The sequence below is a fragment of the Chrysochloris asiatica genome, unplaced genomic scaffold, assembly GCF_000296735.1.
Source record: "Chrysochloris asiatica unplaced genomic scaffold, ChrAsi1.0 scaffold00518, whole genome shotgun sequence".
In the NCBI taxonomy this organism is placed as follows: Eukaryota; Metazoa; Chordata; class Mammalia; order Afrosoricida; family Chrysochloridae; genus Chrysochloris; species Chrysochloris asiatica.
In genome coordinates, this window is record NW_006409036.1 from 166,034 (window position 1) to 191,733 (window position 25,700).

Here is a 25,700-nt window from a genome sequence, read left to right on the forward strand (position 1 = left end):
AACATCCATTCCTGATAAAAACACTCAACAAAGTAGGAATTGAAGGGAAATTCCTCAACATAATTAAGAGCATATATAAAAAACCAACAGCCTACATTACTCTCAATAGAGAGAAACTGAAAGCCTTCACTTTGCGAACAGGAACCAGACAAGGATGCCCTTAGTCACCACTCCTATTCAATATTGTGCTTGAAGTCTTAGCAAGAGCTATTCAGCAAGACAGGGAAATTAAAGGCATCCAAATTGGCAAAAAGGAAGTAAAACTCTATTTGCAGATGATATGATCCTATACTTAGAAAACCCCAAAGACTCAGTAAAAAAGCTACTAGACCTCAGGAAGATTCAGGATAGTGGCAGGATATAAGATCAACATACAAAAATCAGTTGGATTCCTCTATACCAAAATTGAAAAGGACATTAGGAAAGCAATACCATTTACAATAACCACCCAAAGGATGAACTATCTAGGAATAAATGTAACCAGAGAAACAAAGGACTTATACAAAGAAAACTAGAAAACACTACTCCAAGAAACCAAGAGACCTACAAAAATGGAAGAATGGAATAGCCAGAAATATCACCATAGAAAGCTTGTAAGTCTGTATTCTGCCTATAACTGACTGGAATACCTAAAATGGGGCTACAACATGCCCAGTGAAGGAGGCTTCCTGTGGAGCCTCTGCATTACATAAGACCATAGGTGGCATCCTGAACAGCATCCAGAATCTTCAGAGGAGGGAAATTTCTACTTAAAAGGACAAGCAGACCAGCATGGAGCAGCTGGAAGAACATAAGATACTTCTCGAAAGAAAGACTGACAGGAAAAATACAAAACAATATAGGCAGACTGGCTGTTGCTCACCCAGGAGACATCAAAGTAAGTGGTCGGGTCCCCTCAGAGCAAACCTCCTTCCTACACAAAGACTAAATGGGAATACACGCTCTGATTGGTAACCACATTCATCACCGATAGGAGGAAGTGAGGGAAAAACAGCAATGAAGCTGTGAGCTAAGCCCTACAACATTCAAAAGACTCCTGTGAACCATGGTGGAGACCTGGTTGGCCAGCAGTGTGGCAAGACCTGGGGACTCTTGGGCCCAGAGTCACTGACATAGTCACAGACGACTAGAGTGGAGAATGAAGCATCCAGCTGATAAGAAGAGAGGACATATGCACAAGAACACCCACACTTACAGATAATACCCACTTGACCTGGCTTCAATGACTGATCAGAGCGTAACAAGAAGAAGAGGAAAAAAAAAAAAAGAGTAATCTTATACAGTTTGATGAACTTGACCTACACCTATAGATACAGTAGCTCAAAAGAGGGAACAAATCTTTACATCAAGGATCATTCCCACCCTCTCCATACACAGAGTAGACAGGGATGGGCAACTTGGACATTGGCTACCCAAAATGGGAGGCTTCAAAGGCAAGACGTGACTGGCTTTACAAGATTTCAAGAGGGAATCTAGATCCAGAGGGCATGGAGGAAGGTAGAATTTCCAGAGTAGTATCCAATCCATCTAGGCATGGCTGATGAAAGGAAATATGGATAGGTCTCGTGATTAAATAGTGAATAACTGTTATCAGGAATGATTGTGAGGGTTGGAAATGTAAAAGTAGGCCTTTTGTAGCAAGGAGGGGGGTGATTAACTTTTCAGTCTAGGAGCGGAGGTCCCTGGGACCATCAAGGGAGAAGAGCAGAGAGCAGGACCCTACCCAGAGAAGCAGTGATGGCAGAGATGGAGGCAGAGACAATGACGTGGAGAGATGGAGAGGCTGGGGACTCTAGACCCAGAGAGGGAGAGGGGCTGTGTGCTGACTACTGGAAGGTTGGGGAGCAGGCTTGCAGGGTATGCCCTGTGGTTGGTTGACGACCCTGTATAGGGTTTCCGCGGAGCCATTGGTGAGCTTTATCAGCCAACTTGCAGTTCAAAGGGCTTTGCAGTCTGGCACATTAACCAAGAGATGCAAATCAAAACAACAATGAGAAATCATCTCACAGCAGCAGTAACAGCGAAGTTGAAAAAAGCAGAGGACGACAAATGCTGGTGAGGGTGTGGAGAGACTGGGACCCTCCTACATTGCTGGTGGGATTGCAAAATGGTCCAACCACTCTAGAAAACATTGTGGCTCTTCCTCAGAAAGTTTGAAATAGAAATTCTTATGATTCAGCAATTCCTCTACTTGGTATATATCCACAAAAAATACCAGCTACACCGTACACAGAGAGGGCAGGGATGGGTAACTTGGACATTGGCTACCCAGAAGGGGGGGGGAGGAGGGAGGAGGGATTACAGAGACAAGAAGTGACTGGCTTACAAGCTTTCAAGAGGGAACCTAGATCCAGAGGGCATGGAGGAAGATAGAATCTCCACTGAGTAGTATCCAATCTGTCTACGTGAGGCTGATGAAAGGAGATGCAGATAGGTTTCTTGTGATACAATAGTGAATAATTGTTATCAGGACTGACTGTGAGGGTTGGAAATGTAAAGGTAGATGTTTTGTAGCAAAAGGAGGAGAGTGATTGACTTTGCAGTCTAGGAGCGGAGGTCCCTGGGACCATCAAGGGAGAAGAGCAAGAGCGGGACCCTACCCAGAGAAGCAGTGACGCCAGAGATGATGATGTGGAGTGATGGAGCAGCTGGGGAGTCTAGACCCAGAGAGAAAGAGGGGCTGTGTGCTGATGACTGGGGGGTTGAGGGGCAGGCTTGCAGGGTGTACCCTTTGGTTGGTTGATGATGCATGGAGGGGACTGTAACCAAGGCAAGGAAACAATATATGATAGGATGAATGTAAAGCTAATGTTCTCCCATGTAAACTATAACATAATTCACAATAAAACATTAAAAAAAAGAAAGAAACACGAGCCAGAACACGAGTAGCTATATGCACCCCAATGTTTAGTGCAGCACTATTCACAAAAGCAAAAAGATGGAGACTGCCTGAGTGCCCATCAATGGAAGAGTAGACGGGCACTTAGAGAGTACAAACTTAAGTACAGACACACAATGGAATATTGTGTCTAACTTGAAGAGTAATGACGAAGCAGCAAAACACCTCACAACATAGATGAACCTGGAGGACATTATGCTGAGTGAAATTAGTCAGTCACAAAAGGACAAATATTGCATAAGACCATTATTACAAAAGCTTAAGAAAAGATTTCCATACTAAAAGAAAAATTATTTCATGGTTAGCAGGATTGGGAGGGAGAGGACAGTAGCTCACAGGTTAGGGGACAGACACGTCGGAGCTTGGGTGATGGAGAGGGTTGGAAGAACAAGGAAGAGGGAAAGACTTAGGGATCTCTGTATGGACTAAATGGAATAGAGGTAAATAGTGATGTATACTCAACCTTGGGAAAACAGTGATATAGGGACTGAGGCCTAGTGTGAATGGGTAAAACATGAATAATGTTAAGGTGCTTCACTAGACAGTTTTCCTTGTCTTTTACTGAAAAATAGACATTTAAGTGGGATAGAAAGGAGTATCGGGAAATATGATTACAGAAAGCTTGAAAGAAAGACCAGTAGGAAAAGAATTAAAAAACAAGCCAGCTGGTATTTTCAATAACCTCCTATGCATGAGAAAGTTGGACAGTGTTTAACGAACAACCGTATTAGAACTGATGCATTATAGTGTTAGAGAATATTGAAAGTGCCATAGGCTGCCAAAAGAACAAACAGATCTGTGTTGGAAGTGCGGCCAGAGTGCTCCTTGGAGGCCAGGATGGCCAAACTTCGCCTCTCATACTTGGGGCATATTGTCAGGAGGGACCAGTCCCTGGAGAAAGATAACATGTTTGGTAAGGTGGAAGATCAGAGAAAAAGAGGAAGACCCCCAACGAGATGGATTGGCCAGGTGGTAGCATCGATGGACTCAAGAGTGGCAACAATAGTGAGGTTGGTCCATGATAGGGCAGTTTTGTTCTGCTGTGCCCATCGGTTCGCTATGAGGCAGTATCGACTTGATGGCACCTAACAACAACAACTGAGTTTCTGGCAGTGTTGTGGTTGCGAGTCAGGTTGCTAACCTCAAGGTCAGCAGTTCAAAACTACCAGCTGTTCTGCGTAAGAAAGATGAGGCTTTCTGTTCTCGTAAAGATTTACCGCCTCGGAAATTGTGTACAGGGTTGCTGTGAGTTGGAACCGACTCCACGGCACGTAACCACCACTACACCACTAACTGAGCTTCCATCGTGTCCAGGCTCTGCAATGGCTGTGTTCACAAGGTGGAGCCAGCATCTGCAGCTTTAGCTCGTGACTTGGCACACAATCTTTGATGGTCATGATGACCAAGACTAGTAAGTACTGTGACTAAGCATAGACTTTTGTGTGCGTGTATGACTATGTAAAGCAGCTAGTTCAAGTTGAGGTTGTATGTGGGGTACCACTGTCCAGGATCACAGACTGAATCAAGTATATACACATAAGCACTGCTTCTTAAACTACCATAAACCATATCAAAGGTGGGCACTTCTGTGGGACGATTTTGGGTTAAAATTTCTGTGCAGTTTCTTCATCGGTAAACCAGTTCTGATGATAGTAGTCAGGGTGAAGAGTTATATGTGATGTAAAATGAAGTGATAATACAGTAAACATTCAAGTATAATTTTGCTTACATTAAAATACTAATTTGTAGTTACAAAAACCTAAAGGAAAAAAAAAAGCAACGTGCCAAGAATGGTGGTATTCTAAGTAATTTATTTTACCTATTATTTTTATTTAAAATAAAATTTTCTGCCATGAGAACATTCTGTTTTGTACCAAAATACTAAAACTTGATTTAATTCATGAAAAATCACACTCTTTAAAACATATGTTGATCAACTTTTCTAATGAAGAGAATTTTTATATAAATTAACTGTAAGTAAATAATATTTATCAAAATTCATATTCTAGAGCAGAAAGAAAACTTTTTGTTCTTAACAGACAATAAAAAGTAGAAATGAATTCATATGATTAGGCAATGGCAATTTTCACATTCATACATTTGATAAGATTTTCCTTAATATAAATAATGATCTTTGTGCAAATATCCTAGGCGATTGAGGGCTTTCTCAGTGCTTGCAGTTACAGGGTCCCTCCACTGTTCAGGCTAATATATGCATTCTGAAGGATAGGGGACACTGAAGACATTCATTATCTTTTACATTCATAGGATCAATACAAAATTAATTTCACATGATGTTCCCAGGTACTTTACGTTCACGTGATGCTTCTGCATTTCATTAGCTAATATTTCATTAGTTAACCAGATAAGGCTTTTTCATATGCGTGAATGTCACTGACAGTCAGGGGAAAAATAAGATTTCCTGCATTCCTTATACTTATAGTTTATCAGCAACATATCTTTACAAGTTTGAGTAAAGATAACGGATGAAAGCTAAATGTTATTTACATGTATATTGCTTTAATCCAGTATTCCTATCTGGGTGTACTGCAAATGGGGCTCTGAAGACGTTCCCGCATTCCTTATATTTGTAAGTTTTCTTTCCACTGTGAGAATTTACATGTCTAGTGAGGTGTGAGGAATAATTAAAGGCTTTCCCACATTCCTTACATTCATAAGGTCTTTCTCCAGTGTGAGCCCTTATATGTGCAGTGAGGTGTGAGGAACGACCAAATCTTTTCCCACATTCCTTACATTCATAAGGCTTATCTCCCTTGTGAATATTTGTATGCACAGTGAGGGATGAGGCATGTCTAAAGGCTTTCCCACATTCCATACATTCAAAAGGCATCTCTCCAGTGTGAGTTCTTGTGTGTATAGTGAGGTATGTGGACCGACTAAAGGCTTTCCCACATTGCTCACATTCATAAGGCTTCTTTCCATTGTGACAACTTTTATGTCTAGCAAGGCATGAGGACCGACTAAAGGCTTTCCCACATTCCTTACATTCATATGGTTTCTCTCCACTATGAGTTCTTACATGTACACTGAGATAGGATAAATGACCAAAGGTTTTCCCACATTCCTTACATTTATAAGGCTTCTCTCCGCTGTGAGAACTTATATGTCTTGTTAAATTTGAAAAACGACTAAAGGACTTCCCACATTCCTTACATTCAAAAGGTCGCTCTCCGCTATGACAAAGTACATGTCTAGTGAGGTTTGAAAAACGAGTAAAGGATTTCCCACATTCCTTACATTCATAAGGCCATTTTCTACTGTGCGTTTTTATATGTGTACTGAGGTCTAAGGAACATGTAAAGTTTTCCCCACATTCTGTACACTCATAAGACCTCTTTTCAGAGTGAGCTCTTAAATGCTTAGTGAGAGGTAAGGAACTACGGCGTTTCACAGAATTCTCACATTTACAAAGTTTCTTTCCAGTAAGAGTTCTTATACAAGGTTTTCGATGAAAGGGACAACTGCAGGCTTCTCCACATTCCTTAGAATGATGAGTATGAGTGCTGACATTATTCTTTAATGTATGATCCAGGGAGGTGTTTTCATCATCATGACAATGGGAAGACTTTACTCCAGTTGAAGTTCTTCTGAGTCTAGTAAGATGTGCAATCGAGCTACAAGTTGTTTCACGCTGATTATCTTCTTTATTTTTCTTTTCTTTACCTTCTTTAGGTTCACGGAAGCAATCTAGCATATATTTTCTATCAAAAATAGGCAGCAGACGGTAGAATTAACTTTGATACCAGTTCACAATTACCATACACAGTACGTCCGTATTTTCTGAGTTGTGCCAAGTTACACAGTATGAATTAGCTCACACAAGGTGATGTCATCAACTGTCACAGTCCTTATTTCTACTAATTGTGTACAAATAACATAGGAGGGTAAGTCATAGAAACTTTTCAAAATGTAAAGCGATTGTTTCTAGACATATCCTCCATGATTATGGTATTTCCATCTCTCTAACCCTGTCCTGAAAATTCTGCACTCTTCAATAAACCACATCAAAACGGCAGTTCGGGCATTCTTGAGGAACTCAAATGGTATTCCTTTTCAACGTGCTTTTGAATTTTGTAAACAAAGGGAACTGTGAAGGGGCAAGATCAAAGTTGTAGGGTGAATAGCTAAGGCTTCACAGCAAAAATTCTCCCAAGAATTATCAGGTGCATTGTCATCATGGAAATATATTCCTCTGCCCAGCTCTCCGGGCCTGTTTCTCACCAATGCAGTTTTCAATCTTATTCATCCTTTCTCATAAGAGGCTCCTGTGTCAGTTCAGTGTCCCCATGATAATCAGACAATTATTAAGACTGCCACTTTGGAATCCCCAAAAAAGAGTGACCAAAACCTTTTTGCACTGAATTTATCTAGCCTAACAGATGCCCTTAGAAGCCATTGTTTTGATTGCAGTCCCCTTTTATTTTTTTTGAAGGCACCATATGAGAACAAGACAAGGGCATGATTAAGAGCACTTGTCTGCAGCCAGCTACTGATCACAGACAGAGACATGTTCAAACACAGTATGTCTGGAATAAACCCATGTATCTATGAACTTGAACCTAGCAGGAATACTTTTTGACTCACACTTGTCTTTCTCAAATAATATAAAAGGATATAATTCACATTTAGGACAATATTATGAAGATTATGTAAATACATCATTTTAGAGCGAATTTTACACACAGAGAGAAATAGCGTGACACCTGAATACTCGTTGCTGATGTCCTGCTCACCGTAATACGAATGTTACTCACCTCACACACTGTCTCTGGTCATTGTTCTCATCTTCAACGTCACTGAATTGAAAAAATTCTAGCACGGAGGACCAGAAGTCCTTATTTACAGAAAACTTCTCTCTATAATCAGCCTGTTGAAAAACTGACAAAATAATTTTAAGTTTCACAATATGAAATAAAACAGTAAGAAAATTTTATGTGAAACAAGGCAGGCATGAAGAAAAAGTTTGTGTTATTTGGCTGTTCCATTACTTTGGCAACGAGTTAAGACATTTATTAAGCAATATTTCCATGAGCAGTGTTAAAATACCTTCTTCCTTACTAAACATGCCCCACACAGCAGCTGGGAAAAGCCTGTTTCATGACTAGAAGGCAAAGCCGGAGAACTGAAATGATTCACAACTGCTCACTGTTCCTGAGGGCTGGAAAGAACCAGCTTTTTCCAAAGAGGACAATCACAGTGGGTTCTTAGAGGAGTGTGGCTCTGCAACTGTGGTTTCCAAATAGAGTCTTAGTGTGGAGCTGTAAGATAAAAGCACTGACCTTTGAACCACAAGGTCAGTGCTCACCAGCTGCTCCTTGGAAACCCTATACAGGGTCTCTATGAGTTGGAACTGACTCAACAGTACTAACAACAGTTACATCTGAGAGAATGCCGACCATGGGTACAAAAAGCCTTGAATAAACATGTATGTACATTTTATCTATTTATTTGAGATTTGTCTCTTGTTTATATGTTTACTTTGAATGTTAATGCAACCACAGACTTGAATGAGGGCAGCATGACTATCTGTACAACAAAGATGATCTCCTGGCCCTTATATCACCAGTAGGCCGGAGACCTAATAACACTTTTAGCAAAGAGAGCTCCATTTGAACAAGTAATACAAATGCTTTAGGATGGTGTCCATGTGGCACCATTAAAATAGGTTCTTGAGTGTGAAATACACAGGCATTGGAACTATTAAATTGTTCTATTACGTGGTTCAGGGAATCAAAGCTTACGTAATTGGACTCTTCAGTATCTTAAAAGGAGTTCAGAAATACTATGAAGTTCTAGATACTATGAAGAATACTCATCCATAAGATCTTATTGATTAAATGAGAGTTGTCAATAGATTCTCAACAAAGATCACAAAGTTAGGGAAGATTTTTGCCACAGTTCAAACACAAAAATGTGAATAAATATGAGAAACCAAAGAAAAAACTGTTAAGAAAAAGTAAACAACATTCTCACCGCCACAGTCAGAAAGGCAAATTGATATACAATTGGCTAGTTGCTGTTGTTAAGTGCTGTTGAGTTGATTCTAATCTATACTAACCCTGTAGAGGGTTTCGACCTTTGCAGTCCAAACCAACTTTGCAGTCCAGTGCATTAACCCACAGTGCCACACCAGGGCTAGTGGTGAATACTATTTAAAGGTGAAGCAAAAGAAAATCGATGGAGGAACGTAGAATCCCCACTGAATAGTTTTCATCTTGTCTAGACGGGTCTGATGAAAAGAGATGGGATAAGATTCTTATAGTAATTGCTACCATGGCTAATTGCGACTGTCACAACTGTAAAGGTAGAAGTTCTATAACAAAAAGGGGAGTGATTAATCTTACAGTCCAGGAACAGAGGAAGAGAGAACCCTAGGACCATCAAGGGAGAAGTGTACAAGCAGAATGCAGGACCTTATCCAGAGAAGCAGTGACACCAGAGATGGAGGCAGAGATGGGGACATGGAGAGAGGAAGCAACTAAGGACTCTAGACTCATGGGAAGAGAGGCTGTGTGCTGGCGGCCAGGAGGCAGGCTTGCAGATAGTGTCCTTCAGTTGTTTAAATGAGTATAATCCTGAGTGTTTCTGTGTACAACCCCCACAAAAACAAACAAACAAACAAAAAAACAGAAATAGAAGCAAATACTGTTGAATGATGATGCACTGAGGAGATTGTAATCATTGCAATGAAACAATGAGTGTAAAACTGATGCTATCACTCAATTCACAATAAAAACTTAAAAAGAAAATAAAAATCAAAGCCATAAAGGCTAAATAAGCAGAAGCTCTCAGTAAGAGACCAGAGAAAAGAAACAAAGCTTTTCTTCCATCAGAAGAAAAGACATATAAACATCTGTGAAATTTCTACTGAAACTAAAATTGATGTGACTGCATCAAGGAAAAGATCACGAAAGTAAAGGCAAAACTGGGAGTGCGTACAACTGAGGAACTTAACGTAGGATGGAAACAAAAAGATACAGAAGGAAGAGGGGAAAAAAAGTAATATACAAAATGAGGCTCCTGAATTGGACTTCTTTAAGCTACAGGATTTGGGGTGTATAGACATTACCTGCCTTATCTATGAGAAAGGAAAATTTGATCTTTTTTTTTTTCTAGAATAGTTTTTGGTTAAAAAAAAAAATTTATATTTAAGAGATTTTTAAATTCATTTTATATTTTTAAGTTTGTACTAGAAACCAGTATAAATGTCTGTGTGTATTTTGAACCTATACTATTCCAGGCAGAATTTGCCAAGGTATGGTTTTAGAAGCAATTCTTTAAGCTGTTTTATATAAAAATTTTATAAATATACTATTGCTTAAAAAGAATGAAATGATATCATGACAACTGAGCGAGATGTTGATATAAGTAGGGTGTAAGAAGGAGAATCAAACAGAAAGGTACTGGAAATATTAGATGTGTGTAAAAGTCATATTTAACAAGGAAACGGGAGGTTTTCTTCCCCCACAGAGAAGGCATGAGAGGACTGATAATAAAGAAAAAGCCAACTCAAGCATGTCTTGGGGTTCAGCACCTTCAAACCAAAGGAAATTTTTTTGAGTTAATTTATTCAAATGCAATTTTGTCCCAGCAAGACTGGTGCATCAAATGATTCTTGTCTTCCTTTATACTGCAGCTGCCTGATACTGTAGCTCTGAATGAGTCCTACTTCCACTCTACAAAATTCATGCTTTTTAGGAAGAAAAATTAATGTGGCTGACATGGTGCTCGTGAGGAAAAGCAGATCATGAGGGAAGGTAGAGAAACACATTTTCCTTACATTTTGCCAATTCCTTACATTTAGTCCCCATTCAGTATCTTAAGCACAAAAATAGGCTATGTTTACAGTAGTGAAGTGCAAATTTTAAAGAAAAGCAATTACAAAAAATAAAAAAAGGGAAAAACAGCAAATGTTTTCCATGGTACTCTCATAGACCTTGTTTGTAAGTGCAAGACAGGAAAACAAACTCTGCAAAATGTTTTTGCCCTGTGTGCTGGTCATTAACCCACACATCGGGCTGCAGCTTCTGCTGCCATGGGACACACAGTCTACTAACCCCCTTCCCCATGTCAATCAAGGCAGTCCAGTCCTTTCAGCCTGGGGCTTTTTCAGACCATACAATCTTTTCATGGGGGGGGGCGGGGGAGGACGGACGGGGAGTAGAGTGGGATGAGGGAGGGGAAGGAAAAATGGGAGAAAAAGAAAAGGGGAACAACACCAAGCACAACAATGACCTTTGTCAATTTGCGCAGTAGTTACTCTAAAAATGCTCAACTGGGTAAATGTGTACACCTAACTTTGAGCTCTGGTAGCATAGTGGTTACGAATCGGGCTGTGAACCTTAAGGTCAGCGGTTCAAAACTACCAGCCGCTTCGCGGGAGAAAGATGAGGCTTTCTACTCCCGTAAGGATTTACACCCTCGGAAACCCTGTACAGGGTCGCTATGGGTCGGAACCGACTCAACAGCACTTAACAACAACAACAACTTTGAGCTGGCATGGGTTTGGGCAATTATGAGTGTGTTAGAAATGCACGCTGCACATGCAAGTCTTTAAGCCGTTTGTAAACTTTTATAATTTCCTTGTTATACAGTAAAGTTACCAATTTGCAGCTTAAGTTTTTAATTTCAGCTTTTAACAGTTTCAACTTAAAAAGACAGTGGGAAAGTCAATTTAAATTCTATAAAATAAAATAAAAACAGTGCATTTAAATTCTTCATAACACCAGTTTCCAAATGGCGCTATTTCTATAAGGAAATTAAATAATTTAAAACTAATTCATTAAAGTTATACAATGCAAGCAAAGACAAAAGGTTGGATCTCTAGGGTGGACAAAATGTAATAAACAGTAAACTCCAGTGAGGTTTCAAGTATAAATCTGCTTACTTGAAACTTAGCCTTGCAGTTAATACTCATACTTAAAACACAAACAGAGCTTTAAGGTTTTTAAGCAGAACACAAATAATCAATACCATACCTGGTTATTTCCTTTCATGGAGAAGCCACTACATTTTATGCTACATGAGGGTAGTGGAAATACCTATCATGTTTGCCAATTTATTGTTCAACCTAAATCCTCTAAGACGGCCAAAGAGAGTAATATATTGACAATCAATAAAGAAGAAAATAAGAAAAATAAAAACATGCTAACCTGAGTTCAGGTTCTCAAAGGTTTCCATCATCACATCTTTGTAGAGCTTCTTCTGAGAATCGTCCAGCAAAGCCCATTCTTCCGGGGTGAAGTTCACGGTCACATCCTCAAGAGTGAGTGAGTCCTAAAATATCACAGATTCTGGATTAACAAGATTCCATCTTCCCCAACGTGGGCAACAATGTCTGAGGCTGACAAATAGGGAACTGAGAATTTATACGAGATTATAAAAGTTCCGTGTTCTAGTCTGGTCTTCTGCCTTCACAGCCTGATTTACTGCCTCATTACTAGCATCTTGTCTCCTGGACTGAATAATCTATGTGACACACTGAAGTTCTCTCTCCAGTTTAACCCTCAGCAAATCCAGTCTTTGTGATTGCTGTTGCTTGCTGTCAAGTCAGTTCCAACTCATAGAGACCAGAGGGTTTCCGAGAGCAGCTGAGGGGTTTGAACTGCCAACCTTGCAGTTAGCAATCCAGTGTTGATCCTACAATGACACACCAGGGTCCCATTCCAGTCTTCCTTCTCTCTATATTTACAGTCCAATAAATCCAGAAGAGAGTGGATAATTACTATACAAATCAAAGACCTATTCAATATTCAGATGATTCATTTTCAAAACACTTTTTATTGTGACTTGAGTGAAGGTTAGCATACAAGATCATCAGTTCTACGTTCACCCAGTCATACATTTTGTTTCATCGAAATGATTACTATCCCCTCCCTGTAACAAGTTACCCTGCTTCTTCCCTGTGACTTCCCTTTGAGATCTTATTTTTCACATATCAAACAAAGCAAAAATATTTGATGTACACATACAAAACAAAAAAATATTTATTCATTTAAATGTCCAATGGGCACATTTTGCAAGCCAGCCTCCTGCCCGCTGGCACACAGCCTTTTTCTCAGCCTGTGGTCCTAGAGGCCACAGCTGCTCTACCTCGCCATGCCATCACCTCTGCCACCATCTCTGTCTATTGTCGCTGCTTTTCTAGGTAGGGCCTCATGCTCCACTCACGCTTCTCCTTCTTCATGGTCCTGAGATCCTGTTCCTGAAATTAAAGAGTAACTGCTCCCCACTTTTAATTACACATCTTCTACAATTACAGTTCTAACAATCAAAATTAATCCTGCTAACAATTATTCACAATTGAATCATAAAATCCTATCTCCATCACCCTCCACCCCTTTTCACAGATCCATCTGGAAAAGAGGAAAACTATTCATTGGGGATTCTACCTTACTCCCCTCATTCTGAAACTTAGCACACTCATGAAAGCTTGAAAGCTAGCCACTTTGTGGCTTTATAGGCCCCTATTTGTGATAGCCCATGTCTAAGTTGCCCGTCCCGATCAACTCAGTGCACTGAGAAAACATGCTTGATCCATGATATGAAGAATCTTTCCATTTCAGTTGGAATTTCGAGCAACTGTATCCATAAGCAAAGATACAGTTCATCAAACTGTAGCAATTTACAGTTGCTTATGACATTTTATCTTCATCTGGTTGAGTTCTGCTCATCTAGTCAGTCTAGCTAGGTCAAATGGGTACTAGCTGCAAGTTTGGGAGTTCACACACACATCCCTGCACTTCAGACTAGATGGCCACTTCATTCTCAGTTCTAGCCACTCCAGTGGCTAGGTCAGTACCCATGTACTCAGGAGTTCACACAGCTCCCTAAACTTCAGACCAGCCAGCCCTTCCTCTTCTCACTCTCATCTCAAGGTCAAGGGGTGTCAAATAGAACATAGCCAAACTCAGCCCATGTCTTCATTGTAGCATTTCTCCCACTTTCACTCATAAGTAGACCAGGGTGGTTAACAGCAAGCATAATAGATTGTTTGTGGGTTCCCTTTGAGTTTCAGTCTCAGAAGGGGGTTTTCCCTGATGGGCTGACTTTTCTTGCCCTGACACCTCCAAAGCAAACAACTTGCTTGATATTCTAACAGCCAAATAGTCTGCTGGTCTTTATTTTAATAAGAATCTTTGCTTCTCTCAGCCGTTCTGGGTTGGTCTACATCTTTTCAAGTGGCAATGTCCCACTTCAAAAGGTTCTGGGGGGGTACTCAGGATTCTACCTAAGGCCCCAGACTCTACAAAGACTTAACAAAAATGCTATTTCCCTGGGCAAATTTGAATTCCCCTTTTAGCTAATCCAATCAGTTATAGGATGAAGATGGGCTTACAAGCCTTGTGTAATCATAATTCTCATATTCATTTCTATCACACTTAAAGGTCTATTTTACAGTAGTAGGCAGGGGGAACCAATATCCACAACAGTCAAGCACCCAAACATTTTTTTCTCTTCTTTATCCTTCAGACTAGGTCTCAATCACTGTATTACCAAACACTTCTGCTGTTCCAATGTTGTCTCTATATCACTATTGACCTCTATCCCATTTAGCCCAGGCATAGCTAACTCTTCCCGTATCTTCATTGTTCAACTGCCACCCTACAGCTTCTTGTGTACTGGCTCCTTGTATATTTCCCTCCCTATCACCAGAGCCAACATGTGTCTACACACTAACTTGTGAATTACTCTTCCTTGGCAACCGTCAAATGTTTCTTTTTATATGGAAAATCTTTTCTTAAGCTTTTATAATAATGGTCCCAAGCAAAATTTGTCCTTTTGTGTTTGACTAATGAACTCTTGGAAACCCTACACAGGGTCTTGTGCGCTGGAACCAACCCAACAGCACTTAACAACAATTTCACTCAGCATAATACCCTCAAGGTTCATCCATGTTTTGAGGTGTTTTAAAGATTCATAGTTATTCTTCAAGGTTGCATTGCATTCCATTATGTGTAAGTACCAAAGTTTGTTTATCCATTCTTCCACTGATGGGCACTTAGGCTGTCTCCATCTCTTTGCTATTATGAATAGTGCTGTGATAAACAATGATGTGCATATATCTAATCGTGTTCTGGCTCGTATTTCTTGTGGATACATACCAAGTAAAGAAATTTCTGGATCATAAGGTATTTCTATTTCCAGCTTTCTGAAGAAGTGCCATACTGTTTTCCAGAGTTGTTGAACCATTTTACAGTCCCACCAGCAATGGAGGTGGGTCCCATCTCTTTAATGGCTAATGATCATGAACATTTCTTCTTATGTTTGTTGGCTGCCTGAATCTCTTCCTTGGTAAAGTGTTCATGTCTTATGCCCATTTTTTATTTGGGTTGCTTGTCTTTTTCTAGAGGTGTTGTATTTTCCTAAAATTTTTAGAGATTAGGCCCTTGTCAGAGATGCCATTGAAAAAAAAATTTTTTTCCCAGTCTGTGTGCTCCCTTTTTACTTTTTTCGTGAAATCTTTTTATGCATATAAGTTTCTAATTATTAGTATACCATAGTCATCTATTCTGTCTTCTGTTGCTTGTGTTTTTGCAATGTTTGATAGTGCATAGGTACCATGTATTGTTGTTGTTAACTTCTGTCGAGTTGGTTGCAACTCTGGGCAACCATGTATAGAGATTCCGAGGAGTTGCTGGTGAGCTTGAACTGCCAACCTTGAGGTTCAAACTGACCTTGCAGTCCAGTGCATGCCATATATTGTTGTTGTTAAGTACTGTCAAGTTGATTCTGACTCATAGCAACCCTGTATAGGGTTTCCACAGAAGCAGCAACGTCACAGACGGAGGCAGAGATGTGAACATGGAGAGAGGGAACAGCTAAGGACTCCAGATTCATGGGATGAGAGGGACTCAGAGATGGAGGCCAGGAAGCAGACTTGCAGAATGTGCCTTTTGGTGGTATACATTATTGTATATGCCTGAGTGTTTAAAAAAAAAAGGGGAAAAAAAGCACTAAAGCGAATAGAGACCCCGCTGAATAGTTTTCAACTTGTCTAAACAGGTCTGGTAAAAAGAGATGGAGATAAGATTCTTATGATTCAATAGTGAATACCTGTCATCATGACTAATTGCGACTGTCACAATTGTAAATGTACAAGTTTGTAACAAAAACGGAGGAGCAGTTAATCTTACAGTCCATAAACAGAGGACCCTAGGACCATCACAAGGGAGAAGAGCACAAGTGGAATGCAGGACTTTATCCAGAAAAGCAGCGACACCAGAGATGGAGGCAGAGATGGGGACATGGAGAGAGGGAGCATCTGAGGACTCTAGATTCATGGAAAGAGAGGGATTGAGAACGGGTAGCCAGGAGGCAAACTTGCAGAATGTTCGTTTTGATGGTGTAAATTACTATATATGTCTGAGTGTTTTTTTAAAAAAAAGAGCTAAAATGACTAGAAATAGTATTAACTGACGGTACATGGAGGGGATTATAATCATTGTAATGAAACAAAGTATAGGATTTGTTGAATGTAAAACTGATGATCTACCCTGTAAACTTTCACTCAATTCAAAATAAAAACTTTAAAAATAAATAAATAAAATGAATAAAGAGAAATACAGTTAACTGAAATCACTCTGCTAAGGAAAAAACGGGCATTTTGGGACTCTCGCCCATCGGACAGCGGGTCGTTCTGGGGAATGCAGAGTTTAGTGGGTGGGGCTAAAGCCAGCCCTTTCGGAAAGCGGTGTTTCCAGCAGGAAGCAAAAAAAAGGGGGTGGGGGGGTGGCTTGAAAAAACAAAGCCACAAGAAGTGACATAACTCTCTCCCCCAAAATCTCCCTGCCCTGCCCTGCCCTGCCCTGGCTTAAGATCTCAGCGCGATCATCAGGCAGGACAGTTTACCCATGGCACAGAACAAATAATCCAAGAATCTGGGTTATATAAAGAAGAACATGGCATTAGAATTGGAGGAAGACTAATTAACAACCTGCAACATGCAGATGATACAACCTTGCTTGCTGAAAGTGAAGAAAACTTAAAACATATACTGTATGAAGCTCAAAGAGCACAGCCTTCGGTATGGATTACATCTCAATATAAAGAAAACAAAAATCCTCACCACTGGACCAATAAACAACATTCTTATCAACGGAGAAAAGAGTGAAGTTGTCAAGGACTTTATTCTTCTTGGATCAACTATCAACACTCATAGAAGCAGCAGTCAAGAAATCAAAGGATGTATTGCATTAGGCAAATCTGCTGCACAAGACCTTTTGAAAGTGTTGAAGAGCAAAGATATCAGCTTGAGGACTAAGGTGTACCTGACCCAAGCCATAGTATTTTCCATCACCTCATATGCATGCAAAAGTTGGACAGTGATTAAGGAAGACCGTAGAAAAAATTGATGGTTTTGAGTTATGGTGCTGGAGGAGAATATTGAAAGTGCCATGGACTGCCAAAAGAACCAATAGATCCGTTTTGGAAGAAGTACAGCCAGAATGCTCCTTGGAGGCCAAGATGGCCAAACTTCGTCTCTCATACTTCAGACATATTGTCAGGTGGGACCAGTCGCTGGAGAAGGATATCATGTTTGGTAAGGTGAAGGGTCACAGAAAAAGAGGAAGACCCCCAACGAGATGGATTGGCTAAGTGGCAGCATCGATGGACTCAAACTTGGCAACAGTAGTGAGGTTGGCCCAGGATCGGGCAGTGTTTTGTTCTGCTGTGCATAAGGTTGCTATGAGTTGGAACCAACTCGATGGCACCTAACAACAACAACAACAAGCCTCTCCCCCTTATGGCAAGACTATCCCACTTCTCTGTGGTACTCACCATTTCTTTGCTCTAGCTTCTGGAAGTCTATGTGAATATCCTCCGGAAGCCCAAAAAATCACTTCACTAGAAGAATGGAAATCAAAGCAGAGCCACTAAGCAGCTGGGAGGCACATACTGTCTGATCCTCAGAGTCAGTCAAATCAGATGAAATCCTCACTTGTGATTGCATGGGTGTGGTCACCTGAAGTCACCTTTGTACAGAATGGATTCATTTTCTCTATGGCCAACCTGAAATGGGAGAATGGGGGAGAAACACTATTGAGTAAGAAGGGAGTGATAGGATCTTGGTTTGATGCTCTTTACCAAGGCTCCAGCCTTCCAGGCATGTACTAGCATTCTTCAGGCAACTCTGCAGGCTCTTCCTCTGGCAACAAGATCAGATATGGAGTGATTTACTCATCTCAGCGAATGAGAAGTATGTAGGTCTGACAGGACTGGATAGGATGAAGGTTCATCTACGTAACTTTGCGGCTTGTAGATTAACACACACACTGTTAATTTAGCATTATTGTTTTTATTGTTAAGTGCTGTTGAGTCGGTTCCAACCCATAGCGACCCTGTACAGGGTTTCCAAGGAACCGCAGGTGAGCTTGAACCACCATACTTATATTAAAAAGGGTGAGTGTATAGGGAAAACATAGTTTCAAGCTTTGATGAATAAACATATCACGCTTTGTTGGTTTTTATTATATGCAATTAAAATTCTGCTGTTTTGATTTGCTTTTGTTTCTCATGTAACACTGTAAATTGCTTTTGGACTCCTGGTGTGGCACTGTATGATCAGCACTGGACTGTGAACCACAAGGTTAGCAGTTGAAACCCAACAGTTACTCCACAGAAACCCTATACAGGGTCGCTATGAGTCAGAACTGACTCAAAAGCAATTAGCAACAATTTGCGGTTGTTGTTAAGTGCCAGCAAGTCGACTCTGACTCACAGCGGCCCTGTATAGGGTTTCTGTAGCTGTAAATCTTTGAAGGAGCAGAAAGGCTCCTTATTTCCTGCAGAGTGGATGGCAGAGGGCCAGACAGTGTTTAGTTCTATTATGCAGCTGGTAGATTCAAACTGCTGGACTTAGGGCTAACAGTCCAGCTCATAATCCACTACACAACAAGGGCTCCTCAACATGATGGTTGTTATTGTTGTCATGTGCCGTGGAGTCGGTTCAGACTCATAGTGACCCTGAATAGGGTTTCAAAGGCTGTAAATCTTTACAGGAGCAGAAAGCCTCATCTTGCTCCAGTGTAACAGCTGGTAGTTTTGAACTGCTGACTCAGAGGTTAGCAGCCCGATTCGTAACCACTACGACACCAGAGCTCCTTAACATGATGGTGTTACCAGTTTAAGTAATTGAGTAAACAGAAGCCTGGCCACAAAGGGGCTTGTTGGCCAAGTTAATATATGTGGGTTTTAGTCTATAGGACTGGTAGTTTATTTAGTTTACATTTTTAACTGGTGCTTTTGCCACCAAGTGAAGAACATGCCTTCCTGTACCAATATAGAAAGTTCACAGGGCAGTTTTGTTCATTAGAAAGATTATTGGAAGTTGCTGTATTTTTCAAAGAATCATGAACATCTTCCATGGACAGATGAAAATCCCCTACTGAAACAGAGCACTGCAGTTGGGTCAAAGGCTGGTGGTAACAAGGGTGACACCTGCCCACTCCACGGCACATAACCACCACCACCAAAGAGCATGGCATCGGGATTAGAAGAAGACTCATTAACAACCTGCAATATGAAGATGCTTGCTGCAATACTTAGTAGTAAAGATCAAAGACCACAGCCTTTGGTACGGGTTGAACCTCAATGGAAAGAAAATAAAAATTCTCACCACTGCACCAATAAATAACATCATAACAAATGGAGAAAAGTTTGAAGTTGTCAAAGACTTCATTTTGCTTGGGTCCACAATCAACACTTAAGGAAGCAGCAGTCAAGAAATCAAACGGTACATTACACTAGGAAAATCCGCTTCAAAAAACATCTTTAAAGCATTCAAGAGCAATAATATGCGTTTGAGGACTAAGGTGCACTTGATTCAAGTATTTCAATAGCCTCATATGCATGTGAAAGTTTGACAATCAATAAGGAAGATGGTAGAAGAAGTGATGCATCTGAGCTGTGATGGCTGAGAATAATATTGAAAGTACCATGGACTGCCTGCCATGTTGTTATTGTTAAGTGACATCAAGTCAGTTCCGAACCACAGCAACCCTGTGCAGGGTTTCCGAGGAGTGGCTGGTGAGCTTGCACAGCCAACGTCACGGTTCAAACTGACTTTGCAGTCCAGCGCATTAACCCACAGCACCACACCAGGACTCCATGGACTGTCGTTAAGAACAAACAGATCTGTGTTGGAAGAAATACAGCCAGCATGTTTCTTAGACGCCAAGATGGCCAGACTTCATCCCTCATCTATGGATATATTATCAAGAGAGACCAGTCCCTGGAGAAGGATATCATGCTTGGTAAAGTGGAGGGTCAGCAGAACAGAATCAGACTTCCAGTGAGATGGACTGAGACTGTGGCAACTGCAAGGGGCTCAAGTGTAACAGCTGTGAGGATGCTGAGGGGCGGGCAGTGCTTCCTTCTGTTTTGCATAGGGTCATTATGAGTTAGACCCTATTGGACAGCACCTAACAACGGCAACATGGCCTCCTTACATTCCTTATGGTACTGAACCAGCCCATGGTGGTTTGTTTTTTTCCTAGATGCCTTATCCTCAAATGGGTGCTTTCAGACAGCCGTTGTTTTGCTCTCTGGCTTCCTTCTCTGGCCTTTTTCTTACCCTCATTTTGCCTCTCCCTCCCTTATTTTCTGTTTTCCCCTCATTGCCTAACTTTTCCAGGTCTTGCAGAGTAACCAGTAAGGTCACTTCAACATACATACCCCAAAGACTTGAAAGTAGGGATGCAAACAAATACTTGTACAACAAAATTCATTACAACACTATGTACAACAGTCAAAGGTAGTAAAAAGAACGCCCAAGTTCATCAACACATAAATGGATAAACAAAATATAGTGTAGCCACACAATGAATTACTACTCATTCATAAAAGAAATAAAGTGCTAATGAATGTTTTAACTTGGATGAAGCTTGAAAACACTATGCAATGTGAACTATGCAGGACACAAAAAGGTATTATACGATTTCACCTATAGAAATAGAAAAAAGGAGCACGAAACGGTGAAATTATTACTGAACTAGTGAAAGGTGTCCTGGTGTGGCACTGTGAGTTAATGCACTAGACTACAAAGTCAGTTTAAACCACAAGGTCGGCGGTCCAAGCTCACCAGCTGCTCCTTGGAAACCCTATATAGGGTTGTTATAGGTTGGAATCGACTCCATGACACTTAACAATACTTGTAAAAAAAAAAAAAGTTACAATAGAAAATGTTTTATTATATGGATTTTACCATCCACCTCCCAAAACATATGAAATGACACCATAAAAGAAAGAAATACAGTGTCTCAGTCTGAGTGTATGATGAAAGGAGGGAAAGTAAGATATTATGGAGACATATGGAAGTACATGGATATTTCAAATATTTAAAGCCAACCCTAGGTTGATTTGAACCGCAAATGGTGGTTCAAACCTACGAGCCACTCCTCAGAAAAAGCAAATTGCAACTAATGTCAGAAAACAAAATGTATATAAATTGTTAAATGGGAGAACTGAAAAATAAACTACAAGCCTCAACTTAGAATACTGAGGTCCAGTGCTTGTCCTACAGAGCCACACCAGGACATCAGGGCTCCTTGATGCTGTTGTTAAGTGTCACTGAGTCGGTTCTAACCCATAGGAAGTCTGTATAGGGTTTCTGTGGAGCAGCTGGTGAGCTTAAACCATCAACCCTGCAGTTCAAACAGCTTTGCAGCCTGGCGCATTAACCCACAGCACCACACCAGGACTCCAAAAATATATATGGTGGTGGTAGCTATATAATATATATGTTGTTGTTATGTGCCATGGAGTCGGTTCCGACTCATAGCGACCCTACACAGAGTTTCCAAAGCTGTAAATCTTTGCCGGAGCAGAAAGCCTCATCTTTCTCCCGCGGAACAGCTGGTAGTTTCAAACTGCTGATCCTGGGGCTCGCAGCCCGATTTGTAATCACTATGCTACCAGAGCTCCTTATGATATATATGTTGTTGTTGTTGTTGTTGTTAAGTGCCGTGGAGTCAGTTCCGACTCATAGCGACCCTACACAGGCTTTCCAAGGCTGTAAATCTTTACGGGAGCAGATCGCCTCATCTTTCTCCCGCGAAACCGCTGGTAGTTTCGAACTGCTGACCTTGCGGCTCACAGCCCGATTCGTAACCACTACGCTACCAGAGCTCCTTTATGATATATATAGTGGCCATGAAATAAAATATTTAAAACTTGAAAACTGAGTTAACTCGGTAATGATACCTATCATTCCCTGTACAGGGACACTATGGGTAGGAACAAGAACAAAAGCCCTAGTAATAAAATCACAATAGAGAGCCAATTAACCTTTTTTTTTATCCTTGGACAATGTCCCCCAAAAGCCTAGAATCTTTCATAGTGACCCAATAAACGTGAAACCAAATCCACTGCCAATGAGTCCATCCCGACTTACAGTAACCCTATACAGGTTTTCCAAGACCGACTTTACTGAAGCAGAGTCTCATATTTCTCCCGCTGAAGGGTTAGTGGGCCTGAAGTTACCAGCCCAACGCCTACCCCATAAGGCCACCAGGGCTACTTTGTGACACTGTAGGAGTCCTGGTGTGGCACTGTAGGATAAGCAATAGACACCAAGGTCCGTTTGATTTGCAAGATCAGCGGTACAAATCCACCAGCTGCTACTCGGAAATCTTAGACAGGGCAGCCATAACTCAGAACAGACTCAACGGCACAGGACAACAGAAATGGTTTCCATAAATGTAATATTTCAGGAAATCCTTTTACAGGGTCGCTATGAATCATTACTGGCTCGATCGTACTTAACAATCTTTCTGGACGTGAACTGCTATATCTTTCTCCTGGATCCTGGATGACCTTCCCATGACCTTCCCATGAGCAGTCCAAAGCTTAACCACGGCGGCGCCAGGTACATCGCTGTAGGTGAAGCACTGGTCTGCAAGGTCGGTTTGAGCCACACAGTCACCAGTTCAAGCCCACCAGCTGCTCCTCGGAAATCCCATACAGGGCAGCTATGAGTCAGAACCGACTCAAGGGCAATTAACAACAGTAACATTAACGAAAAACCCCGCCTTGATGAAGCACAGAAAACGAAGGGAAACACGGGGAAGTGAGGGGCGACAGACAGGAGGAAGTGGGAGCAAGGTATTTGGACTGAGGCTAACTACCCTGAGCTTCTTGAGGCCCGTGACTCTGCATTTCCCACAGACTCCTAGGTAAAGCAGACGTTACTGGTCTGGGAAACGCTTTGGATTCCCGAGGATATAAGATTTACGGGATTTTACCTGTTAATGCTGGTGTGGCGCTGTGGGTTAATGCGCCAGACTATAAAAACCTTTGAACTGAAAGGTTGTCAGTTCAAGCTCACCAGTGCTCCTTGGAATCCCTATATAACAAGGTCGCTATGGGTCGGAACTGACTTGACGGCACTTAACAACAACAACAACCTGTTACTGCACCGAGAGACCTAGCACCCACTCATTTACTCCGCCTTCGGAACCACCGGCACCCAGGAAGCAGTTGTGGAGCGGAAGAAACGCGTGCCAGCTGGCTGGGCTCCGGAGGCAGCACGGAAAGGCCCCCAGAGGCAAATCGCTTGTCCCAGGAGCAGCCCAGCTAAGGCAGAGAGGCCCGGACTGCACAGGAGCACGGCAGCGGCTCCCTTCCATCCCATGATTCGAGCCCATGGTTTCAGCAAACACTGACCCAGACAAGACGCCACCAAACGTAAAACCCACCTCTCATCTCAGCAAGACAGCTACCAAAAGGGACTACCAACCGGTGGACTCGCAACTTCCGTTTCCGGCCTATGGGCCTCTCTGTAGGTGGCGTTGTAGGCGTGGCACTGTGCTCCTACCGCAAGGGTGCTGATGGAATCGTGGTGTAGCGCTGTAGGAGACACACTGGACTTCAAGGATGGAAGTTCTAATCCACCAGCTACGCTTGGAAGCCCTATACAAGGTCGCTATGAGTCGGAACCGACTCATAACACAGAATAACAACAACAGTGGCTTGCGGGAGAACGATGAAGCTCCCATAAAAATCTTCAAAATTCTATATAAGGTCGCTGAAGTCCTTATATAGGTGTGGCGCTGTGGGTTAATGCTCTGGACGCAAAGTCGGTTTGATCTGAAAGGTCGGCAGTTCAAGCTCATCAGTTGCTCCTCGGAAACCCTATACAGGGTCGCTGTGGGTCGGAACCGACTTGACGGCACTTAACAGCGGCATATAGGATCGCTATGAGTCCGAATCGATTCCAAAGCAAAGTTTGGTGTGTTTTTTTTTGAGAGGATGAACCATGTAGATTTAGAATCGGACCACTGATGTCTTTGGTTTCTACAAAAAAGTTTGGGTTTCCTTAAATGTGTTTAGAATTTGAATGATAGATTTTAGTAGACAAAGATTTCTAATATCCATGGGGAAACCAGAAAGTTGTCATTTGCATATTTGCTCTTTTTTAAAAACAAAATTTGCCTTGTTCCCTAGGGAAATATTTGCTTTTTACAAATATTTGCCCATCTTTAAATTTGTGTGTGTGTGTATTAACTTTTTATTGTGATTAGGATGAAAGCTTACAGAGACAATCGATTCTCCACTCAACAATTGATACACAATTTCAGCCTATTGCTGATGGCTTAAAAAAAAAAAAATTTTTTTTTTTTAATTATCAGTTAGGTAACAGTTTATAATGTAAATTAGTTTTCCATTTAAGAATTTATACACATTTTGTTTTGTGGCATTACTTGCGATTCACTTTCTCCAGTTTCTTCTTGGGTGCTTGTATCTATTACAATGACATTCCCTTTTCTGGAAAGATTGTAGATTCAAATTCACCCAGAGTTACCTCAGACAAGCCTAGTAATCTAATTCTGAAAAGTCGTAGTCATTGAAAATCCCATGGAGTCTAGTTCTGTTCGGCTTCGCCTGAGTTGAAATCAAGTTGACAGTTAAGTTTTCTGGTTGTTTAGGAATGGTTATGAAGCATTTTATGAAAGCTTTTCCAGCATCCATGGTAAGTGAATAGTTTATTTTCTTAGATGTAGTATTAATAGGTCTGACATTAATGAATTTAATAATGAGTCCATTTTACATGCCTGGTTTAAAAACAAAACTTGGTCATGGTTTATCTTTTTTTTTAATGTGGTGTTGGGTATTTTCACTGAAGTTATGTTTACTGTTTCTTAACAACAACAACATTCATTAGAAATAATGGTGTATAAAGGTTTAAAAAAATATATCTTTTACCAGAATTCGGTATTAGTAGTACATTTGCTTCATTTGGGGAATAACAATCGTTTCCTCCATTTCCAATACCCTGGAACAATTTAAAGAGCATTGCAACTATTTGATTTTAAAACATGTATTAGACTTTCTCCTCTGGAATTTCTTTGAACCTGGTCTAGTTTCCTATCTTTACTGGTACATATTTCTGGGATCATATTGTAAATGTTTTTATTTTCCTGTCTTTCCTTCCCTTCTTATTTCCCTCATTCTTTCTTTGAAAATTGGTCTAATTAAGCTTTCTTTCCCTAAAGGAGTCAGTAGAGGTAATCTGTATTTTTCTAGGACATTATTTATTTATACTAGATTTCTAAATTTCATGGTCTTCAATGTAATGTGTTATGTTTTTTCAAAGATTTCTTCTTAAATAATTATTTATTACTTTGCTATTAGCGTAGTGGTTACGAATCTGGCTGCGAACCTTAAGGTCAGCGGTTCGAAATTACCAGCCACTCCGTGGGAGAAAGATGAGGCTTTCTACTCCCGTAAAGATTTACACCCTCGGAAACCCTGTACAGGGTCGCTATGGGTCGGACCCGAC

General features: G+C 40.9%; 1 protein-coding gene across 1 annotated transcript in view; it reads right to left on the reverse strand.

Annotated features, from left to right (window-relative positions):
- Positions 1-25,700, reverse strand: part of LOC102832875 (zinc finger protein 699-like) — a 40,566-nt gene that overhangs the window by 7,949 nt on the left and 6,917 nt on the right. The window contains exons 2-4 of the mRNA XM_006877505.1: positions 12,073-12,196; positions 7,675-7,798; positions 5,408-6,621 (exon numbers count right to left, since the gene is read on the reverse strand). Of these exons, the coding sequence (XP_006877567.1) occupies positions 5,408-6,621; positions 7,675-7,798; positions 12,073-12,196 (1,462 nt within the window). The remainder of the gene's footprint in view (positions 1-5,407; positions 6,622-7,674; positions 7,799-12,072; positions 12,197-25,700) is intronic.